This window comes from Capricornis sumatraensis, chromosome 3 (genome assembly GCF_032405125.1).
Source record: "Capricornis sumatraensis isolate serow.1 chromosome 3, serow.2, whole genome shotgun sequence".
NCBI lineage: Eukaryota > Metazoa > Chordata > Mammalia > Artiodactyla > Bovidae > Capricornis > Capricornis sumatraensis.
The window spans coordinates 2,963,008-2,985,202 of NC_091071.1; the positions used below are offsets into that span (position 1 = coordinate 2,963,008).

At 58.5% G+C, this 22,195-nt stretch overlaps 1 protein-coding gene across 1 annotated transcript in view; it reads left to right on the plus strand.

Moving 5' to 3' along the window:
• The window catches only part of FOXK1 (forkhead box K1), a 46,345-nt gene extending 29,738 nt beyond the window's left edge, over nt 1-16,607 (plus strand). The window contains exons 2-9 of the mRNA XM_068968843.1: nt 1,778-1,963; nt 12,420-12,576; nt 12,969-13,115; nt 13,550-13,743; nt 14,138-14,304; nt 14,409-14,693; nt 15,472-15,696; nt 16,181-16,607. Coding sequence (XP_068824944.1) covers nt 1,778-1,963; nt 12,420-12,576; nt 12,969-13,115; nt 13,550-13,743; nt 14,138-14,304; nt 14,409-14,693; nt 15,472-15,696; nt 16,181-16,443 — 1,624 coding nt within the window. The 3' untranslated portion in view covers nt 16,444-16,607. The remainder of the gene's footprint in view (nt 1-1,777; nt 1,964-12,419; nt 12,577-12,968; nt 13,116-13,549; nt 13,744-14,137; nt 14,305-14,408; nt 14,694-15,471; nt 15,697-16,180) is intronic.
• The last annotated feature ends 5,588 nt before the right edge of the window (nt 16,608-22,195 follow it).

Genomic DNA, 22,195 nt, shown 5'->3' on the forward strand with positions numbered 1-22,195 from the left:
TCCTCCCGAGCTTGTCCCTCAGGGATCATGTGCATCATCTCATCTGAACCCCAAACCCCGTTTCTAAGATTTCCCCCACCGTCTTATGACCTCTGCCTGAGGCCAGAAGCCACATCCCCTCTCTAGTTGTCTTGACAATTGTAGCTGTAAGATGACCTCAAGGTTGTGGTCTGATCCCATGTTAGCACGAGGACTTCACAGCGCAGGAAGTCAGAACTCCGCCCTCCTCTGGCAGAGAGGAGCGCGTAACTTGTTTCGTTAATTTGCAGCAGTTAAGGGCCATAGGAACTAACCGTCTGTCACAGTTACTGCCTTCCTCCGTGGCACTGGTGGCAGAGGGGGGTGTGTGTGTCCGCGGGCACAGACTCCCCCGCTGTTCATCGCGGCCCTTCGCTCACAGGTGGCGCTCACCTGTCCTCCACCTGCTCCCAGGCTGGGGGACGCTGGGCCCATCTTGGACTCGATGGGGATGCACGTGGGCTGCGAGTTACGAAGCGGGCCGGCCTCTGGGTCTGAGGAGACCCCGGGCCTCAGAAGGCATCTTAGGCAAATGTGTGATACGACTTTCTAGCCAAAATACTGACGGAGCACATCTTCACAGGGTGGTGGGGAGACTGAGGCAAGTAGAGGGGACAGGAGGCTTCTTTCATAGGAGGTGGAAACGGCAGGCTGTTTCTATACTGCCCGGTGGCCCTTTAAGCAGAGCACGCATGACGTCGCCATTACAGACCCCCGTGACCTTCTGGTGCTGAGTCAGAACAGAATCAAACAGGAAGACAGCGTCTGTTGGAGCAGTATCAAGATCCCCTTGTTCCGATTTTAGATTTGGAAATAGGAGCCTGGCAGCCGTGAATCCCGCACGGCACCGCCCCCCCACCTGCTGCGGGCGGGGCTCTGCCTTCACGGCCACACGCAGCCCCTCTCTGCTCTGCGTCTCTGGAAGATCTGCACCGGCCAGTCGAGCCAGTTGGAGCTCCTGACGTCCTCTGTGAGATGCGGGCAGTGGCTCTGAGCGTAGGTGCTTGCACTGCTGAGTCATGGAGGGAGAGGTGAGCCCTCCCAGCAGGAGGCTCGCACGCACCCCTCTTGGCTGGGGGGCGCTGGGGTCCCCGCCTGCTGGGTCCCAGAGCCTGTTCTGACTGGTTCCTAAATCCCCCTTCTGAAAGCCTATTTTACTGAGAGAAAAGGGAATGCAACTGAAGTGGTGCTTGCTATATCCCCGATTTGCTACTTAGACGCTGAATTGATTGACAGGACCAAATATCAGGCGCTTTTTGGTGTGGACCCAGTGTCTGCTCCATGGCTAGCAGCTTGTGGAGAACTTGGCGGTGTAGAAATCAAGAGGGTGTGCTGGACAGGCAACGCCCTGCTTTTCAGGCTGGGGCTTCTCAGAGGGCGAAGAGCGCTGGGCTCCTGTGCGCACACGGAGAGGGACTCGGGTCCGTGATGGGCTGGGCGGCCGGTCACCTGCAGTAGAGGACACGAGGTTCCCTCGGGTCCAGGGCGCTTCCTGCCAGACCCCTGCCCGCACCTGCGGCTGTTGCTGCTGCTGCCCCGGGGCGGGAGCGCTCGGCGAGGTGCTGACGTGGGCGGGGACACGGGTGGGGTGGGGGCCGGGTGGGGGTCCGTGCCCGCCCGGCCTTGTCCCGGGAGCCGAGGACGCGCATCGGGGCGCGGTTTGGGCTCGTGGGCGCGCACGGCAAGGCCAGTCCCTGCGCTCGGCGCGCCGGGCGCCGCTCCCCTCGCTGGCCTAACGCCCGCTGCCCTCTCCTTGCAGGTGCACCTTCCGCTTCCCCAGCACGGCGATAAAGATCCAGTTCACGTCGCTGTACCACCAGGAGGAGGCCCCCGCGTCCCCGCTGCGGCCGCTCTACCCGCAGATCTCCCCGCTGAAGATCCACATCCCGGAGCCGGACCTCCGGAGCCTGGTCAGCCCCATCCCCTCCCCGACCGGCACCATCAGGTGAGCGGCCCGGCTGGCCCCGCGCCGCCGCTGCCCAGCGAGCCCAGGGCGCTGGCCTCCAGAACGCGGCTGAGGAAGAGGAAAGTGATACAAAGAGGGTGTTCTGTGCTTGATACACTGCGGAGTCTGTTTCTGGAAAATGGGCCATGGGCGGAAAATTTGAAACTATTTTAAGTGGATCAGGGGACCTGACAACTTGAACCGAGTCTCTGGAGAATGATCTTACAAAGTGAATCACTACCTGATTAGTCACTTTTCCAGTTTGAAATTCTGTACATTAGGGCCTTTGAAAGCAGGCATAGGTACCATTTTTTACAGACAGTGAAACTATTGAAAAGGAGGATTTGTATACCAGGATTTGGTGGACTTGGTTTTTCCAAACTTGGTAGAAATCCTTTCCAAAGTTTCAGAAATTAATCTAGTGTCGAAGAAAGGCAGGTCCTCAAACGTTCTCATCCTTGGCATGCTATACAAAGAGAACTCCTGGGGGGAGGCTTGAGGGTGACGCTCACAACCAGAGACGCGGAGGAGGGGTGGGGCAAGCTGCCCCCCAGGAACACGGCGGGCCCTGTGCCTTCTTCCCCTTTTGTTGTAAAAACACGTTGGAAGACATGGATTTGAGGATCAAGATTTAATAAACTGTAAAGCAGTTTATTGCTTCGTTAAGGAGTTTTAACACGAGATAGGCCCTGGAGATGGAGAGGCAGGCCGTGTCTCAGGGTCGACATGAAGCTAGTTTTGAGCTCATGTTCCCCCTGAAACGGTCTCAGGGACCCTGGGGGCCATGCTCTGACCGCTCTCCCCCAGCAGAGCTTGCGCCCGGCACCCTGCGGGTGTCATCAGTGACAGTCACTCTCTGGCTGACCAGCCCGGGCGGGGCCCTGGTTTTGCACCTTTAAAGGTTTACATTTGGAAGCTGAGGTCGGTTCATCTCGGCATGGTCGCTGGCCTCACACGTGCCCTGTGTTCTCCAACTCGGTGTCCATGACCAGCTGGGAGTCATTTGCATCGAGCTGCCTGGAGTCAGTTCCCTCCCGGGCCAGTGAGCAGGCGTGTTTCTCTTGCAGAGAGAGCTCAGGCATGCCTTTGAAATGTCACAGCGCTGAACTCAGGTCTGGGACCCCATTTCTGGTTCTGGCCACATCTCCAGTTGATGGGAGACCGGGGAGCAGGTCTCTGCAGCCTCCTTGGACCTTGTCTCCTCTGGCAATGAAGTGCACCCTCTAACACCGCAGTGGCCCGGGATGACAGGAGGAGCAGTGAGTGAGTGGCCAGGCCTGCCGCTCAGCAGCTGCACCTGCGCTGTTTTATTTAGTCCTTAGGGATTTACAATCGAGATTCTGTCCTAAGCTCTTTTCAGGTTTCCAGCAATAGCTCTGTTCCGAAACCCGAAATGTACATCACCTCCCTGCCCTTTCTGACATCGACCCTGAGAACAGCCTGAAGCATGAGGGCTCCTCTTGAGTTCACGAGGAAGCTATGCTGTGAAAATGCTCTTGCATTCATACATCGATAAAAAAATTATGTGTCGGAGAACGAGGCAGCCACTTTGGGAAACAGTCTGGCAGTTCTCCAAAACATTAAAGGTTTACCTCAACTGCCCAGCAACGCACTGGGTCCTGAGGTCTCCGTGAAAACTCCTCTGGCGGGGTTCAGGGCAGCGATATTCATAGCCACCTCCAAAATGGAAACAACTCAGCCGCTGAGTGGAGGGAAATTGTGTTGCAGCCACCGCTTGGAGAATGAAAAGGAGCAAAGTGCTGGCACCTGGTGACCCCTGAAAACCTGATGCAGAGGAAAGGAACCGGTCTGCAGGAGAGCACGCGCTGGGTGGTTCCATTGACAGGCAATGTCCAGAATAGGCACAGCCTTAGAGGAAGACAGTAGAGAGCAGTTGTCAGGGACTCCGGAGGTTTAAGGGAGTGACGGCTCCGTGTCCTGGTTTGTGTCCTGGTTTCTTCTTTCTGGGGTGATGACCATGTTGTGGAGTGAGATGGTGGTCACACCACTCCGGACACTAAAAGCCCCCGAGTTGTACGCTGGAAACAGGCGCACTGTGCAGCGTGCGTAGCGTGGGGAGCTGGTAAGGAAGCCCTGCCCTGACACCTTCACCCCGCAGCACCTCGGGGCAGGGGCGGGGATGCCGGCCAGGCACGTGCCCCGCGCCGCCGCCGGGAGCCCACTGGCCTGTGCCAGGCCGAGCGCGTCGGCCCTCTAAGGCCCTTGCACGTCCGCCGAAACCAGCTCAGACTGGCACGGGACTGTGAATCAGCTGAGATTCCAGCCACATCGATGGCTTTTATGAGCAGAAAGTGTTTTGGTCTGTGCCCAGAGAGCTTCATAGAATAAATATAATTCCCAGTAACATTTTGAATAAAAGCAACGGTCAGCAGGTCGAGCTGGAGTAGCGACCTCGCGAGTGTGGAGGCCTGTGTGCCTGGGGGAGGCGGCGGCTCTGGATCCGGGCCAGGGTTAGGGTAGAAGGGGTTCCCGGAGCGGAACCGGGCCTGGCCCGGGGGTGGGGGCGGGGCTCGGAGGGGGCTGCGGGGCGGGGGCGGGGCTGCGAGGAGGGGCGGGGCTTGGAGAGGGGCTGGGGCGGGCCGCACGGGGTCTCCGGTGAGCGCACGGGGTGGAGCATCTTTGCGGGAAGGCGGTAGCTTTGAGACGGGCTCCCGCCCTCTTGGTATCTAAGTGTCACAGGGAAGGATTTCTGTTGACATCCGCTTGTCTCCGCGCCGCGGAGTCGACTGCACGCTGGAAACCTCAGGGGCCCTTGAGGTTTTGCCGCCCGGATCTCCCTGCTCCCGCCCCGGCGCAGGAGCAGGGCGGGGCCGGCGTGTTTACAAACAGCTGCCCCCTCTTTCCCAGCCCCTCCCTGCGCCCCAGGTCCCCGCGGATCGCCGGGGAGGTAGGCTGCGGCCCGGGTCGCGGGGGTCCCCGTAGGGCGCGCGCCCCGCCGTCCTCGTCTGCCGCGTCTGCGCCCGCAGCCGGGTCGATTGGCTAGCTGGGGCTCGGAGAGCTCGGTCTGGGCCGGCCCTCTCCGGAGCGGGTTTGGGGCGGGTCCTTTCCAGGACTAGGGGGCGGCTGGACCCGTCGGGGCTGCCCCGCCGCCCCGCCCCCTTCCCTGCTGGCTGAGCGGGGGCGGGGGCGGGGGCGGGTGTGTGCGGTTTTTTTCCTGCCCTGAAGTACTCCACCCAGAAAATGAATGAACTCTCTTTGAAACAAGTTCTGCTATCTTAAGCAGCGTTTTGTTGACTTTTTTTTTTTTCTTTCCCCGTTTTGGACTGAACTGGTGTCTTTGAGAAAGAACCGACTGGTTAATCATTTTCTGAGTGTTACAAAAAGAGACTAATCCTTAGAGCTGCAGTTTAAAGAAAACTGCTGGAATTCAACCCGAGAAAGGGGGCAGCACAGACAGCAGTCGACTGGTGGCTCAGACAGTAAAGAATCCGCCTACAATAGGGGAGACCTGGGTTCAACCCCTGGGTCGGGAAGATCCCCTGGGGGAGAAAATGGCAACCCACTCCAGTATTCTTGCCTGGGGAATCCCAAGGCCAGAAGAGCTTGGTGGGCTGCAGTCCATGGGGTCGCAAAGAGTCAGACACGACTGAACGTCTAAGCAAAGACTTCAGAAGCTATTTCTTGAGAAAGGCCTTTCTTGATTTTTCTAGTATAGAGATCACAAAACCAAAAGTAACCTGCTTTGTGGAATTCGTCCAAGGTTAGTGGAACCCTGTATAAAATAAACATTAAGCCACTGGCCTCGGTTCCTAAACCACTGTCACCGTGACCTAGCAGTCCATTCCAGCTTCACTGTGGCAGAAGAGTCAGTCCTCACTCTGCAAAGTTGTGTGTCTTCTGAGTTCAGATGGGGCGTGAGGACGGCTGTTGTGTTTCTGGCAGACTTTGGATCCTACCTGAGAGTGATTTACTCTGCTTTTCCTCGGTTCTCCCGATGACCGGGAGAGGAGGCTGCCTGTGCACCTGTGGCCCTCACCGCACCCCACACACACAAACCTGCACCCACGAGGTTCCTTTTCTCATCTGGAAACTGGGGATATAAAAGTTGGTTCATCGACACAGAAAGATGTGGCCTTCCGTGTTCCTTATGGTTCTCTTCCTGCCTCTTCAGGAGTTGGGGCCAGGGGGCCTTTTGGCTGTAAATTGTTGAAAGGAAGTGGGCTAGGCTTGTGCTGTAGTCCGGTCTCCAGGGGGACCCTGGGGCCCTGAAGATCCTGCCTTGTGTGTTCCTGGGTGTGCCTTCAGGGCAACGCCCGCCTGGCATCCTGCTGCTGAGGGCCCTTCCTTTCCAGATGACAGCTGTGGTTCAGGAAGCAGGCAGAGCGAGGGGGAGGAGCAGAGGGAGGCCTGGGGCCCCCTCCCCTCCCAGATCTGCCCCCTGCCTGCTTGGAGAGAGAGATGCTGGGAGGTCTGAGCTCAGGCCAGCTCTCCGATCTTCTGAGACGACATGCATTTCAGACACCACCTCCCTCTTCTGCAGTCACTTCCCAAGGTTTCACAGCACAGAGTTTCTCTTCGGGGGCACAGACCTGGTTAAGAGAGTGCTGAGAAACTGGCTTCCGTGAATTCTCTTTGCCTGTTCTTTGTTTTCCCCCTAGATTACAGAAATACTGTGTGCGCACTACACAAAATAGAGATGTTTCAGAAAGTGAAATCCCTTCAGTGACACTCCTGGAGAGACGTCTACAGGGGCCTCTACATGTGAATGAGTAGAGAGCTCGTCTGATGGCTGTCAGTACTTGTGACCCCGCTCCAGAAGGGCGCTGTGGAGCCCAGAGGGCCCTGCAGCCCGTTTTTCCTCCTGTCCCTCTGTCTCAGCCGCTTTCCTTGTCACCGCATCACTCGTGGCTACAAGGTAGACTGTTTTGACGTGGCCTTGGTTTACCAGTTCCCCCACGAGAGCCACGCAGCTACTGCTAGCTTCTTAGTCTTGTGGACAGCTCAGCAGCTGGTCTGGTTTGAAGTCGCCTCTCTGAGTGAGTGAGTGAATGAAAGTCACTTAGTCGTGTCCAGTTCTTTGCAACCCCATGGACCATACAGTCCATCAACTTCTGCAGGCCAGAATACTGAAGTGGGTAGCCTTTCCCTTCTCCAGGGGATCTTCCCAACCCAGGGATTGAACCCAGGTCTCCTGCATTGCAGGCAGATTCTTTACCAGCTGAGCCATCAGGGAAGCCCGTCACCTCTGAAACGTCTATGAACGGCTCATGCTGAGGCCATCAAACCCTGAGCTCTGATTATTCTGTTTACAATACTCTCATTAGGATCGTGAGCCACAGCATTTTAAGAACAGTGATTAAAAAAGAGCTGGCTCTGCTGTTCCTGCTGGGCCTGCGAGGAGGGCGGGGCGCCCAGTACACCCTTCACCCCGCAGGACCCGGCTCGATGCTCCCCTGGCATTCGGCTCTTTGCAGATGAGGAAACCGAGGCTCCTCCTCGGAGGTCGTTCTTTCCAGCAAAACCATTGGGTGTCTGGGCTGCACGCTCAGCAGGCACCCACAGGAAGAGGCATACTAATTGCGTTCATGCTTTTTATTCTTATCAAAATAATAAGTGCACCTAAGAAAGAAACCCAACCACTAATGCAGAAGAAGCTGAAGCTGACGGTTCTATGAAGACCTACAAGACCGTCTAGAACTAACACCAAAAAAAACAGAGACCTACAAGACCTTCTGGAAATAACCCCTTTCATCATAGGGGACTGGAATGCCAAAGTAGGAAGTCAAGAGATGCCTGGAGTAACAGGCAAATCTGGCCTTGGAGTACAAAATGAAGCAGGTCAAAGGCTAACAGAGTTGTGCCAAGAGAACCCACTGGTCGTAGCAAACACCCTCTTCCAACAACACAAGAGAAGACTCTACACATGGACATCACCAGATGGTCAGTACCGAAATCAGGTTGATTATATTCTTTGCAGCCAGAGATGGAGAAGCGCTATACAGTCAGCAAAAACAAGACCAGGAGCTGACTGTGGCTCAGATCATGAACTCCTTATTGCCAAGTTCAGACTTAAATTGAAGAACGTAGGGAAAACCACTAGACCATTCAGGTATGACCTAAATCAAATCCCTTATGATTATACAGTGAAAGTGACAAATGGCTTCAAGGGATTAGGTCTGATAGACGGAGTGCCTGAAGAACTATGGACGGAGGTTTGTGACATTGTACAGGAGGTGGTGATCAAGACCATCCCCAAGAAGAAGAAAGGCAAAAAGGCAAAATGGTTGTCTGAGGAAGTCTTGCAAATAGATGAGAAAAGAGAAGTGGAAGGCGAAGGAGAAAAGGAAAGATATACCCATCTGAATGCAGAGTTCCAAAGAGAGATAAAGCCTTCCTAAGTGATCAATGCAAAGAAATAGAGGAAAATAGTAGAATGGGAAAGACTAGAGATCTTTTCAAGAAAATGAGAGCTACCAAGGGAACATTTCATGCAAACAATAAAGGACCTATGCACCTAACAGAAGCAGAAGATATTAAGAAGAGGTGGCAAGAACACACAAAACTATACTAAAAAGATCTCAATGACCCAGATAACCACGATGGTGTGCTCACTCACCTAGAGCCAGAAATCCTGGAATGTGAAGTCAAGTGGGCCTTAGGAACCATCATTACAAAGAAAGCTAGTGGAGGCGATGGAATTCCAATTGAACTATTTCAAATCCTAAAAGATGATGCTGAGAAAGTGCTGCACTCAATATGCCAGCAAATTTGGAAAACTCAGCAGCAGTCACGTGACTGGAAAAGGTCAGTTTTCATTCCAATCCCAAAGAAAAGCAATGCCAAAGAATGCTCAAACCGCACAATTGCGCTCATCTCACACACTAGCAAAGTAATGCTCAAAATTCTCCAAGCCAGGCCTCAACAGTACGTGAACTGAGAAATTCCAGATGTACAAGCTGGTTTTCGAAAAGGCAGAGGAACCAGAGATCAAATTGCTATCATCCATTGGCTCACAGAAAAAGCAAGAGAGTTCCAGAAAAACATCTGCTTTACTGACTATGCCAAAGCCTTTGACTCTGTGGATCACAACAAACTGTGGAAAATTCTTCAAGAGATGGGAATACCAGACCACCTGACCTGCCTCTTGGGAAACCTGTATGCAGGTCAAGAAGCAACAGTTAGAACTGGACATGCAACAATGGACTGGTTCCAAATCGGGAAAGAAGTACATCAAGGCTGTATATTGTCACCTTGCTGCCTTAATTTATATGCAGGGTACAGCATGTGAAATGCTGGGCTGGATGAAGCACAAGCTGGAATCAAGATTGTCGGGAGAAATATCAGTAATCTTAGATATGCAGATGACACCATCCTTATGGCAGAAAGTGAAGAGGAACTGAAGAGCCTCTTGATGAAAGAGGAGAGTGAAAAAGCTGGCTTAAAACTCAACATCCAAAACACAAAGATCATGGCATCCGGTCCCATCACTTCATGGCAAATAGATGGGGAAACAGTGGCAGACTTTTATTTTCTCGGGCTCCAAAATCACTGCAGATGGTGACTGCAGCCATGAAATTAAAAGACTCTTGCTCCTTGGAAGGAAAGTTATGACCAACCTAGACAGCATATGAAAAAGCAGAGACATTACTTGACCAACAAAGGTCCGTCTAGTCAAAGCTGTGGTTTTTCCTGTGGTCATGTATGGATGTGAGAGTTGGACTGTGAAGAAGGCTGAGCGCCGAAGAATTGGTGCTTTTGGACTGTGGTGTTGGAGAAGACTCTTGAGAGTCCCTTGGACTGCAAGGAGATCCAGCCAGTCAATCCTAAAGGAAATCATTCTTGAATATTCATTGGAAGGACTGATGCTAAAGCTGAAACTCCAATACTTTGGCCACCTGATGCAAAGAGCTGACTCATTGGAAAAGACCCTGATGCTGGGAAAGATTGAAGGCGGAAGGAGAAGGGGACGACAGGATGAGATGGTTGGATGGCATCACTGACTTCATGGATATGAGTTTGAACAAGCTCCAGGAGTTGGTGATAGACAGGGAAGCCTGGCGTGCTGCAGTTCGTGGGGTCGCAGAGTCGGACAGGACTGAGTGACTGAACTGAAGAAAGCAGAGGCTTCCGCAGGCTGGCCACGCCCACCGGTCCTCATGCTCCTGGGCACCTCCTCACTCTGGTTTCTCTGTCTCAGATCATTGGACTGCCTGCCTGTGGGATAAAGGACTTGGCTTTTCCTCCTCACCTGTCCGCACAGTGAGATCAATGTCACAAGGGTCGGTTACTGCCCCCCCAAGTGGCCGTGTGCCATTCACACTGTTCAGCCTGAGCTCCTGGGACTGGTTGCCCCTAGAGCAGGCAGCTCTTTGCTCAAGCCTGGCGTCACAGCAGGGGCCTCTAGGGATGCCCTGTGTGCTTATTCTGTGGCTCTTCCCTGCTTTGTTGATGGTCGGGGGATTTGACCTGGACCAGGAAACTCGGTCAGTCTCTCCAGTCATCTCTGAATCGCACATTCTCCGCCCAGAGGTGTCCTGCTCGCCTCCCTCCAGCTCTGCCCCACCCCACCCCCCCCAGCCCGGACGTGTGACCCCAGGGCGGCCGGGTACCAGGCACAGCCCTCTGGGCCCAGGCCAGCCCTCGGGGACAGCTGAATGAGGTTTATTGAGGCTGGGGCCGCCACGCGCGTGGACACACGCTCTCCAGGCCAAGCCCCCCAGGCCCTCTGGGCATCAGTGGTGCTCTTTGCCCAAGGAAGCTTCCCTGGGGAGGCTCTGTCAGCACCAGCCTCCCCCGCTGTGGAAACCAGCCTCCCCTCCCGCTGGGGAGCTTGCTGCCTGTTCAGTTTCCACTGGAAACTGTTCTGTGAGGAGTGACAGCCTTTTCTCTGGGCTTTGCCTTTGGAGGGTTAGATGTAAACCTTCTGAGATGTTCTACAAAGGATGGACTTGGGACAGGCAGTGGACCCCAGTGCCCAAGCCCAGAGTCCTGTCTGCCATCTGCACTGGTCAGGATGCCACGTGGGTCACGTAGGTCAGATGCCAGCGAGGTTTTCCCAGAGGAGCCCTGCACGCCCACCGAGCTGGACATCACCTGATCTGTCTGCTGGGGGCTGGTGTGTTTCTGGGGCACGCTTCTCGCCTCTGTGGTCAGAGCGTGGACCAGGTGTTGTCCAGAGCGGCGCTGAACCCCTCTGGGACTGGAGACAGTGCCCCGGCGCCTCTGCAGTGGCAAGCCCTGCAGCATCTCCAGGAGAGAGTCTCCAGGAAGCCCTCCCCCACCCCCGGCCGAGTTGAATCCTCTCGTGCTCCGGTGTTTGGTTCCCCGATGGGCACATTGGGAACCTGATGCTGAGTGTGTGACCATGTTACCAGTGAAACACTTTCCCTCCCCTCCCACATTACTTCAAAAGCTTGGGTTTTGTATGTTTGGTTCAAAATGAAATTCAGAAAGAGCTGCTTTTATTACTGCTTCCGACTTCTCAGCAGCTGGTTTATTATTGTTGGTTAAAGTGTCTATACTCGCACGACTTAACCTGTCCCTGTATCTGCAGAGTCAAATTGAGAGGGGAATGATTCCTGAAAATTGCCACCTGGGTTGCTGGGATTCCCGACCCCACAGGGGGTGACAGTAGGGGAATTCGTCATTAACATCAACCGCCCCCTTTTTCTCAGACACAGCGTTTTGCTTTTTCCTTCATCCCTCCCTGAGATCAGTAACTATCTCTTGAGCCCCTCCTACGAGCCACAGACGGCTCCCCAGCTTGGAGGAGCCGGGCAGGGAAGCCGGAGACAGCAGCCCAGCCAGAGAGGAGGCTGTGCGTATGTGTCCAGGAAACTGGCACGGAGGGCTTCCATATGAACTTGACTTACGGGGGAGTTGCGGGCGTCTTGTCCCTTGGACAGTGAAGGGAGACGCCCTCGGGGGCTGTGGGGAGTGGGCCTGGGAGGCCCCCCTGCAGGTGGGAGGTGGACGCAGCGGGGCTGGGGACGCGTGGAAGGAGACGATGACCTCCGAGCTCTGGTCAGCCCCCAGCTCGGGGCACCTCATACCTGGATTTGTGACCCACTTTTAGAGTTTATGACGGTTTTCTCTGAATACTTTTAATTTTCAAAACCAAAATTTCCACACGGCTTGACAAGCGCAGCCAAATTGTTAGCGGCAGGAACCGGGCCACGCCTGTTGGTTGGAGCCCTGGGCGGGGCGGGGCGGGCCGCTTGCGCCGAAAGCTCTGCGGTGCGGAGGGGGAGCCCCGCCGCTTCCCGCCCCCGGACAGGTGCGCAGTTTCCAACCGAGAGGAGCGCCAGCCCGGGCCGGCGGCGCCGGGTGGGGGAACGGGCCGAGCACGTGTCTCTGTGCGGCCTCCCCTCGGGCGCCCCCGTGTGGCCGAATGAGCGCACCGCGCCCCCTCGGTGCAGCGCGGACGTCCCCTAGGGCCTACAGCGGCCGCCTCGGTCCGGAGTCAGACCTCAGGACGTGTCCTTTCTCTCCGCAGTGTCCCCAACTCCTGCCCAGCCAGCCCCCGAGGGGCCGGCTCCTCCAGCTACCGCTCCGTCCAGAACGTGACCTCCGACCTGCAGCTGGCCGCAGAGTTCGCCGCGAGGGCCGCCTCTGAGCAGCAGGCCGACACGTCCGGAGGGGACAGCCCCAAGGTCTCAGCCCTGGGCGCGCTGGCTGGTGCCCGGCGGGTGCAGGTGTCCCTGCCCTCCTCCCCGAGCCCCCCTTGTCCCGTCCACGGGGCCGGGTCGGCTCCAGAGCCTCCTTACGGTCTCCGGGAGGGCGTCAGGCGCCTCGCCTCCCAGCTTAGCTTAGTTCATTCCCATCAGACAGCTGTCCTTAAATCAGTTTGCAGAGGAGGTGAGAAATTTCAGAATCAAACCTGACTTTCCCCCATGAGGCAGAATTGGCTCCTCCCAGTCTAAACCCCCAGGAGGAGGTGGGGGTGATGTTCTTAGACACCCTGAGAACCTGTGTCCCCTCTGGAGGGGGGGTGGCTGGATTGCAAACGCGTCCCTCCGGCTCACCCCCTCGTCTGCGCCCCCAGGACGAGTCGAAGCCGCCCTACTCGTACGCTCAGCTCATCGTGCAGGCCATCTCGTCCGCGCAGGACCGGCAGCTGACTCTGAGCGGAATCTACGCGCACATCACCAAGCATTACCCTTACTACCGCACGGCCGACAAGGGCTGGCAGGTGTGCCCCTTTCCCGATCCCCTGTACACTGTGGCCCCCACCCTGCCCCCAGAGTCCACGCCACCCTCCCGGAGCCCACAGACGGGAAGATGTCCCCAGGCTCAGTGCACGGGGCGCTCCTGTGTGACCTGCAGACACGCCTCCCTGCTCTCCACAGACCCTTCCTTGTTTAGGTTCACAAGACCTTTGTTCAGTGTTCTAGTTGGCTCAGCACGCGTTCTGAACCTGGCGTCCCCTGGACGAGGGCTTCTCCTTAACGTCTGGCTTTTCTGTAAGGGCTCCTCATGAGCCCGTGCTGAGTTTTCACAGGCACGACCGCTGTGGCACCTCTGTGCTTGGGGCCCCTCCAGCCCTGAGCCCCGGCTCGAGTGGCCGGGCCTGCTCGGGTCAGAGCCACACCCACCGTGACCGGTGACCCCCTGCTCTGCCCACAGAACTCCATCCGCCACAACCTCTCGCTGAACCGCTATTTCATCAAGGTCCCTCGCTCCCAGGAGGAGCCGGGGAAGGGGTCCTTCTGGCGGATAGACCCTGCCTCAGAGGCCAAGCTGGTGGAGCAGGCGTTCCGGAAACGGAGGCAGCGCGGCGTCTCCTGCTTCCGCACCCCCTTTGGGCCGCTGTCATCCAGGTGAGCCCCCCTGCCCCGCCACCCCCGCAGCCGCGGCCAGTGAAACCGCTTCACCCTTTCTCGGAGAGACCAGCTCGGGCCCGAGAGGCAGAGAGAGGGCGTCGGCCAGATGCCCACGATGAGCTTTGCTCTCTGGGTGTCAGTTTGTCCCAAGGGAGGTTGGTGCCCGTCCCAGCAAGACTGCTGTTCTTAACATAGAAGCACAAGCCTCTTTCCGGGGCGGGGCAGGGGGGCAGCTGGCCGGGGCCCTTGGAGGTGAATGCGCTGGTCGTGGCCTTCCCTGGGCCCAGGATCGCGGGGCGGTGGTTCATGTGGCGGACAGCCAGCTGTGGCTGCAGGGTCGGGCAGCACTCGGGCAGGGTCACTGCCACAGTCCCGTCTCCCCATCTCCTAGGAGCGCCCCAGCTTCACCCACCCACCCCGGGCTGATGTCCCCGCGTTCCAGTGGCCTGCAGACTCCAGAGTGCCTGTCCCGGGAGGGCTCGCCCATTCCACACGACCCTGACTTTGGGGCCAAGTTAGCTTCTGTTCCCGAGTACCGCTATTCCCAAAGTGCACCCGGTAAGACCGGCCTCACCCTCTTGTCTGATGTCCCGGGACTCAGAGTCACGAGCCCCCCGGCAGGGCACGTGCGGGCCCCCACTGACCCGGCCCCTCCTCTCCAGGCTCTCCAGTCAGCGCCCAGCCGGTGATTATGGCCGTGCCACCCCGGCCTCCCAGCCTGGTGGCCAAGCCCGTCGCCTACATGCCAGCTTCCATAGTGACGGCCCAGCAGCCCTCAGGCCACGCCATCCACGTGGTACAGCAGGCACCCCCCGTCACCATGCTCAGGGTGGTCACCACCTCTGCCAGCTCCGCCAGTGGATACATTCTCGCCAGCCAGGCTGCAGCGGGGGGTACCCACGAGGCGGCGGGCACGGCTGTGCTGGACCTGGGCAACGAAGCGAGAGGTAAGTTGACCGTACGGTCACCTTGGTGGGGCTGCGTCTGGCTCTCATGGGTCTTCAGAAGGTGGAGCCATCAGCCTGGGTCGTGGGGCTCAGGCCATCTCGGGCAGGATGTCTCTGAGGGGCCGCCCCTCGTCCCCTCCCGTTTTCCGGGGGTTCGTTCCTATGAAGCAGCGCTGAACATCTTCTGAAATGCCGCTCCTCACAAGCAGCATCTGGGGCTCCGGGCGCCCTGGACTAGGTGTAGGGCCTCAGACTGGAGCCCCCAGCGAGGGCTGCTTAGATGTCCTTCAGAGTGAAAGACTCACAGTCCTGAGTTGGGTGTCAGGGTCCCAGAAGATTAACGCGGTGATGGTTGGGAACACCATCAGTGCTTTCAGGGGCCCTGGAGCCAACACTGAATGAAGCAGTGTCTTAGGGGTGGCGGGCGGCTCATCCCAGCAATGACATCCCTTCTGATCCCGTCCTAACGAGGACATGTGCGTTTTGGTGAGAGGAAAGCTAGGTCGTAGCTCCAGGTGCAAATCACTTCATTCCAGATGATACGCATTCTTTCTCAGATTAAACTTACTTTGGCTAAAGTATGCAGTATTTAAAATTTTCCCTAAAACCCTATGGCTTGTATTTCTCTTGTTTCAAAACATTCCATCAGTGGGAGTTTTCGTTTGAGAGCCCAGGTCTTTGCCCAGTGTCCCGGCTTCAGGCCCTTGGCCCCCCGCCCCGCCCTGGGGGCACCCCCTCAGGGCCGTGACCGTGGCTCTGACGCGCGCCGCCCCCGCAGGCTTGGAAGAGAAGCCCACCATTGCACTCGCCACCATCCCCGCCGCCAGCCGGGTGATCCAGACGGTGGCCAGCCAGATGGCCCCAGGGGTCCCCGGACACACGGTCGCCATCCTGCAGCCTGCCACGCCGGTGACCCTGGGGCAGCACCACCTCCCGGTCCGGGCCGTCACTCAGAACGGCAAGCACGCCGTCCCCACAAGCAGCCTCGCTGGCAGCGCTTACGGTGAGGCCCCACCTGGGGTGGCCCCCTCTCCCCGACTCAGCCCTGAGCGCCAGCCTGACCGGGGTCAGTTCAGCTGGCCAGTTTCCTGAGCACTTGCTTTGTGTCCAGGCTGGGATTTGAGGCCAAGGTAGCTCCGAGGGAGCACCCTGTGGGGACAGTCAGAGGGAACGGGAATGCGCTCAGCACCGCACAGTTAAAGCAGCTGTGGCAGGGGCAGGGGCGCTCCGAGGCACATCGCTGGGGTGATGTGGAAGCCGTCCGGGTGTACAGGGGGATCCCCGCACAAAAGCAACCGAAAGAAGGGGGACAGGGTTGGAGGCCCCGCGGGGTGGGGGCCGGAAGGGGCTGGTGCCCAAGAGCTGCCCCCTGGCTATACCCGGAGGTGCCAGGCAAGCTGGGGAGTGGGCCCCTCGTCTCCTCTCCCTTGTGTGGCAGCGCTAGTCCGACCAGCTCTGCAACGTGACTCTCTCTCTCTCCACCCTAGCCCTCACCAGCCCTCTGCAGCTCCTCGCGGCCCAGGCTAGCTCATCCACACCGGTGGTGGTCACACGCGTGTGCGAGGTAGGGCCCGAGGAGCCAGCAGCAGCGGTGGCCACCAGCACAGCGCCCCCCACCGCCGCCTCCACCTCCCCCACTGGGGAGCCCGAGGTCAAGAGGTCCCGAGTGGAGGAGCCCTTGGGGACTGTGACCACACAGGCCGGCGTGATGGCAGCCGCTGGCCCACAGGGCCCCGGGACCGGGGAGTGACGTCGCGGCGTGGAGGTGGAGTGGGACACACGCCAGACGGAGCTCTGGGGCCGGACCGGGGCGGCTGACCCCGCCATCTCTGGGACTGAGACGAGAAAGCTCCCCGCTGGCCGAGCGCAGGGCCACGTGGGCGGGCAGGACACCTCTATCAGCACCCGGACACCCGTCCTCCTGCCCCCGCTCTGGTTTCAAACAAAAACACATAAACGCGTTCAGTCAGCTGATTGTACGATTCTGGAATTCTTTGTCTTCGTTTCCTTCTCCCCCCACCCCCGCCACCAGCACCGCCTTTTCTCCCCAGGCCTTTCGCCAAGGGCGTGGGGAGAAGGTCGAAGCCCAGTGTCTCCGGAAACGTATCCAGGCGGCCCGGCCCCGCACAGAAGCCAGGCTCCCAGAGCACCTTCACCCCGAGACGGGATGGAAGCACAGGCCGGGGGCGCCAGCCCTGTCTGTAAGAGACGGGACCCCGGCGAGAGAGCCGCCGAGCCGCCAGCTGTCAGTCGGTCCCCATCGCTGCTGCTTCTAAAGTGACACCAAAAGTGTCAGCTTTCGCTGGACGGAGGGGAGGGGTCTGGTCTGGCTTTGGACCCCACGTGTTTCTGGTTTTGTTGAAAGGCGGAACTGAGGCTTCACTGACGGCCTGAGACAGACACAGAAGGCATCGCCCGTTCCTGAGGTTTCCACCCGAAGACAGTTCAACAGCTGGGTAGGTCTGGGTCTTCCCTGCATCGGTCCCCACAGAGTGAACTCTTGCCGCTCCGTCTGCTAACTTCAAGGAAGACCGACGGCCTCCTGGACTGGCACTCAAGGCAGAGAGCTGTTTGGATGAGAGGCCCACCTGCAGCGTCCGCTCTCGTCCCGGCCACACCAGGTTGCTGGGGGCGGAAGGACGCGGCCGCCCCCGCGGGAGGACAGTCACACCGAGCAGCCTCGTTTCCCGCTGACTCTGACATCTGGGGGCCCTGCGGCTGCCCGCCCAGCCTCCTCACCAGCTGCCAGGGTCTCTACTGCTCGACAGCCTGCCTGCCATAACCGACCAGAACCGGTTCTGCAGCCCATGGCGCCGGAGGCCCCAGGCTGGGCCCACAGCCCTCACCAGCTCAGGGGCACTCGGGAGCATCAGGCAGAGCAGGGCGCCTGCAGTCCTTCAAGTCTCGGGAGAGCACTCTCAGGAAATGTTCAGCGCGTCTCTGTGAAGGGTGGCTTAGACCTGGCCTGGTGTCAGCCGGGCCCCGGGGGTCCCCACGGACATGGGCTCCCCGCTTCCAAACCACCATCGCAGCTGCAGGGCCGGGCGTGCAGGCCACTTGCACCGCCAAGGTTGTCCCCAGGCGCCCCTCGGGGACTGGCGTGGAGTGTCCTTCCTACAGCCCGGTGTCCACTCAGCCTGCAGGCCAGGTGCGTCCGTGCCGCCAACCCTCACCCTACGTCGTGGCCGTGGTGCCCCTGTGAGGTCAGAGACAGGAGGAGTGGCACCCAGCTCTGCGCCCATGCCGCCCTGGCGTTCTCTGTGGAGTCCCATCTGGTGTGAGTGCGGAGCGTGAGACTGAACGGGTCGAGACGGGCATCCGGGCACCGCCAGGCTGGCTCCGCAGGTCCTGGGCAAGGCTAGGGGGCCGTCGTCTCTTTCTCTTCCATCGCTGCTCAGCCCTGGAACTGCGCGGGTCTCGCTCAGATGCCTTCTTGCTCACAGACCATCCTCCACACCACAGCTCGCCTCCCGCGGAGACAGACGCCAGGCCAGCCGGGGCAAAGGACACGCCCAGCCCCGGCCCCTCTGCCTGGCCCGACCAGTCTGGCCAGACCCTGTGTTCTGCTGACTTCCGAGGCATTTTGGTTTCTCTGTGTTACCATGGACCCCCTCACTGTTGTACCCTCTGGCAGTGGTTCAGGGAGGAAGGAGTGGAGGCGGGGCCGTGGCTGGAACTGGGAGGGAGATGGGACGGGGTGTCCTCAGTGACGCTCTGCCACGTGCCGAACACATGCCTTCTGGGCAGAAGGGACCCCATGGGGCCAGGTCCAGGGGACCAGCCACTCCAGGTTCCTGGTGAGCCTCTGGTTGGGCTTTTGGTCATCTCCCCAGATGGCCTGTGGCGCCCGCCAGCACTTATCCTGAGACCAAGAGGCCAGGATTGGGCAGCTGTCCAGGAAAGATGCTGCTGTAGCCAGAAAGATCCCTGGTGTCCTCGGAGCCCCCCCAGGCCGTGGGGCCACACCTGCCCCCGCCACACCCGTCTGCAGGAGCAGCCAGGAGAGCCAGCAGCCGTGGTTTTCCACATGCCCGGGTGTGGCACGTGGACCAACCCACCCAAGGCTGGGAAATAAAAAGGTAACCTGGCTTGATGCTGGGGCCACGGCCGCCTCGGATCACCCAGGGGCTGGACTCCACAGAGGGTCGGCCGGGCGGGTGTGCTCGGGCCTGTCGTCACAGCCGCTCCCTCCATCCGAATACCAGGCCCACCTGTCCGGCTGTACTCAACCTTTACCAGCGCCAGATACAGGAGGGCGCCGCAACACAAAAATCCCTGCCTTACCCCGCTGAGCGGCCTCCCCTCCGGCCAGTGTCACCTGCTCGCGGGCCCAGGGTGGACGCTGAGTGTCTCTCATCTGCCACCTGCATCTCTGTGAAGCTCTGGGTCACCTGGCGCTGTTGGGCAGAGCCTGTGGTCGGGGTTCAGACCATCTGTCCTTCCCCCCACCCCCCTGGGACCCCCTATGAGGTCAGAGTAGCACTAGGGGGCCCCCCGGGCTAGACATGGTCACCTCCGACCCCCTCTGCTGCAAGGGGCCCTCAGGCTCTTTCTGCCGCCTGGTTGGCTCACGTTTGCAGTTTGCTGTTTGTGGGAGGTTGTTTTTTCTGCTTCAGAATTAAGCCAAATGGAGAAGGTGAAAAGTGGACTTCTGAGCTGCTAATCAGCGCTCATTGGTGATTCTCAGGCGGGAGGGGGTGGGCTTGGTGGGGCCACCAGGCTGCTGGCTGCTGATCCGGACCCCGCTGGGCCTGGAGGGAGACTGGTTTAGGTCGCAGCAGGTCTTGTTCGGCTGGCGCGCTTACTTCCCCTAAAGAAAGGTCTGCCTGGACCAGTCAGGGTGAGCCGCCTGGCTCCTGGGGCGCGTCCCGAGGTCTCTAGACAGAAACTTCTCCACTGACCCTTTGAAATTCAGGAGGAGACAGAAACTTGGATTTTTCCTTTGGTCAGTTTCTTCCTTTTTGGAGGCAAAGAAAAGACCGAATGTGAGCGTGTGTTAGAGAAGAGGGTCCTTCGCGCGGCTCCTTTTGGGTTTAGACTGAGGGGCGGTTGAGGCCGGAGAAGGAGCTGTCTTCTTCCCAAGCCCCAGGTTCTGCTTTGCCCTGAGACGGCTTCGTCTGAGATGGGGCGCTGCCGAGCCCCCGGGAACCGGCCTCGGGCGCCGCCAAGCTCACGGCTGGCCCTCCACGGCTTCAGTGCAAGAAGGGATGGACGGAGCTGCTAGGCAGGCCCCGGGGCGGTGGGGGGCGGTGCCAGTGGGAGCCACGCCCTCGCGGCCAGCCGCTCGAGGCCGCCCTTGGGGATACCTCTGCCCAGAAGCGAAGTGGCCTACCGCGCGTCGTTTACCTTATTCACACGTGCTGCTACGAGGCGGGGACGGGCCCCAGAAGGAGGGAGGCTTCTGTCCGCAGCCCTCAGGCTGCTCTCACGCGTGAACTCCTCTCATCTCACCCGTCCCTTCCTCCAGGCCTCGTCTCCATCGCGCGGACCCGCCCTTCCCGCCGGGCCGGCCTCTTGCCTCGTCTCTTACCCCCAGAAGCTGCTCCCCCCTGGGGCCAAGGGCCGGTCTGGGCCATCAGTCACCACGCAGCCCCTGGGGTGGCTTCGTCCGACCGTGAGGGGGCCCCCCCGGAGTCACAGCTGCCCTGCAGCGTGTTGTGTTTGACACCGCGAGCGTCTGCTCTGAATGGAAACAGAAAGTGGGCCCGTTGGCTGAGTGTGTTTAGGGAAAGTAGTTTTGCTCTTGTGCTGAGAAGAATGGTCACTTGCCGAGTCGTCGGTGCCCCACCCCCCGCACCACCGGGTTGTCTGGGCGTCCCTGCGGAAGGCCTGTCCGCTGGGCTCCGGGCTTGGCTCAGCTCTGCCCCCGCCCGCGGGGTCATCCGCTCCTGTCCTCATGCCCGGGAGCACGGGACTCAACAGAGGAGAGAGGCTGGAAGGGTTCATGTCTCTGGGTTTGACAAGACCCCCCCCTCTGTCCCCATCACGTCCGAGTGAATGTCCCCGTGAGAGGTCTGACTGTCTGCAACACTTGCCCTGGCCCCGCCCCCAGCTGCAGGCCTGGCCCCGCCCAGTGACCCTGCCCACCGCCCGGTGACAGGAGGCTTCCTGCGGGCTCAGCGCTGACCAGGAGGGACTCTGTGCTTTGTCTTCACGCGGCCCTGAGGTGGAGATTGCTTCAAGTAGGCAAGCCTCAGGGTGTTCAGCGTCTTTTCCTCTCTCTCAGTATTCTAAAAAAGACAGGGGGCTGCAGGTGCTTTCTTTCTAGGCATCTTTCTTTTTCTCCAGGGAAGAATCTTGCTCAGAGGAGTTCCTTCATTCCTTGGACCTGCTTGTCATGCTGGAAGCAACTGGGTAAAGGTCCTGAGAAGACAAATTTGGGAGGGGGAGGGGGGGAGCTGTAGCAGACAGGCTTCTCTACTTTGGTTGATGGGCTGAACACTGGCTGCATGGGACCCCCTCACCCTCACCCCCAGCCCTGACGAGCCAGGGGGTCTTCAGATTACACCCTCCATCACCCTTTCGCTTCCAAGGGAGGCAAGAGGTCTCCAGGCTATACTCTCTCTTGCCCCAGATCCGTTAAGAGTCAAAATAGAATTGGAAGAATTCTAGTGCGTTGCTCTTTGAGATCCTTTTTCTGCAATCAGTGGCTCAGCGGACTCATCCAAATATTTACTGGTGGTTCACTCTACATGAGAGACAGTAAGAAGTGCAGGGGAGTCCAGACCTGAGAGGAATGTAGCTGTTTAGCACTGTGACCCCCCCCCCCGGGGCTACCATCGTGTTGGTCCGACTCACTAAAGATTCCATGCTGCTCATGTGAAGGTTTTTCTTAGTTGCTGGTGGCTCAGCTGGTAAAGAATCCACCTGCAATGCAGGAGACCTGGGTTCGATCCCTGGGTTGGGAAGATCCCCTGGAGAAGGGAAAGGCTACCCACTCCAGTATTCTGGCCTGGAGAAGTCCATGGACTATATAGTTCATGGGGTAACAAAGTCAGACACAACTGAGCAACTTTCACTTACTTATTTACTTACTTTCTAAGCTGCAATGATAAGACTGGCCCCTCTCAAGCTGTTGCCATGACCCCCAAGGAATGCTATGAGCTGTCCCCGAATTCTGAGCATATTGGCTGAGCTGGAATGAGGCCCATGAACCCGAAATGGATTTCTCGTGCATGAAGTTAACTGGCCAAAAGGCTACGGAACTATGCCTGTGGCTTCTTAAGACGTTAGCCTCTAAATTTCTGAGTTGTTATCCAAAAAATAATTGTAATAAGTAAAAATAGGATTTAAAATCAAACATTCTTAAGTCTGGCCTCTCCCAGCTTCCTTCCAGGATGGGCTTTCTGGGTACCCGGTCAAGGGGGACCGATCCTGCTCCGTTTCTGCTTTAGGACAGGGACGAGGAGGAGAGATGAAAGTGGGTCCTTGATTCTTGCTTATATTCAGACCCAGATCCCCGGCAGCTTGGTGCACATGGGCAAGGGATAAACCCAGCACAG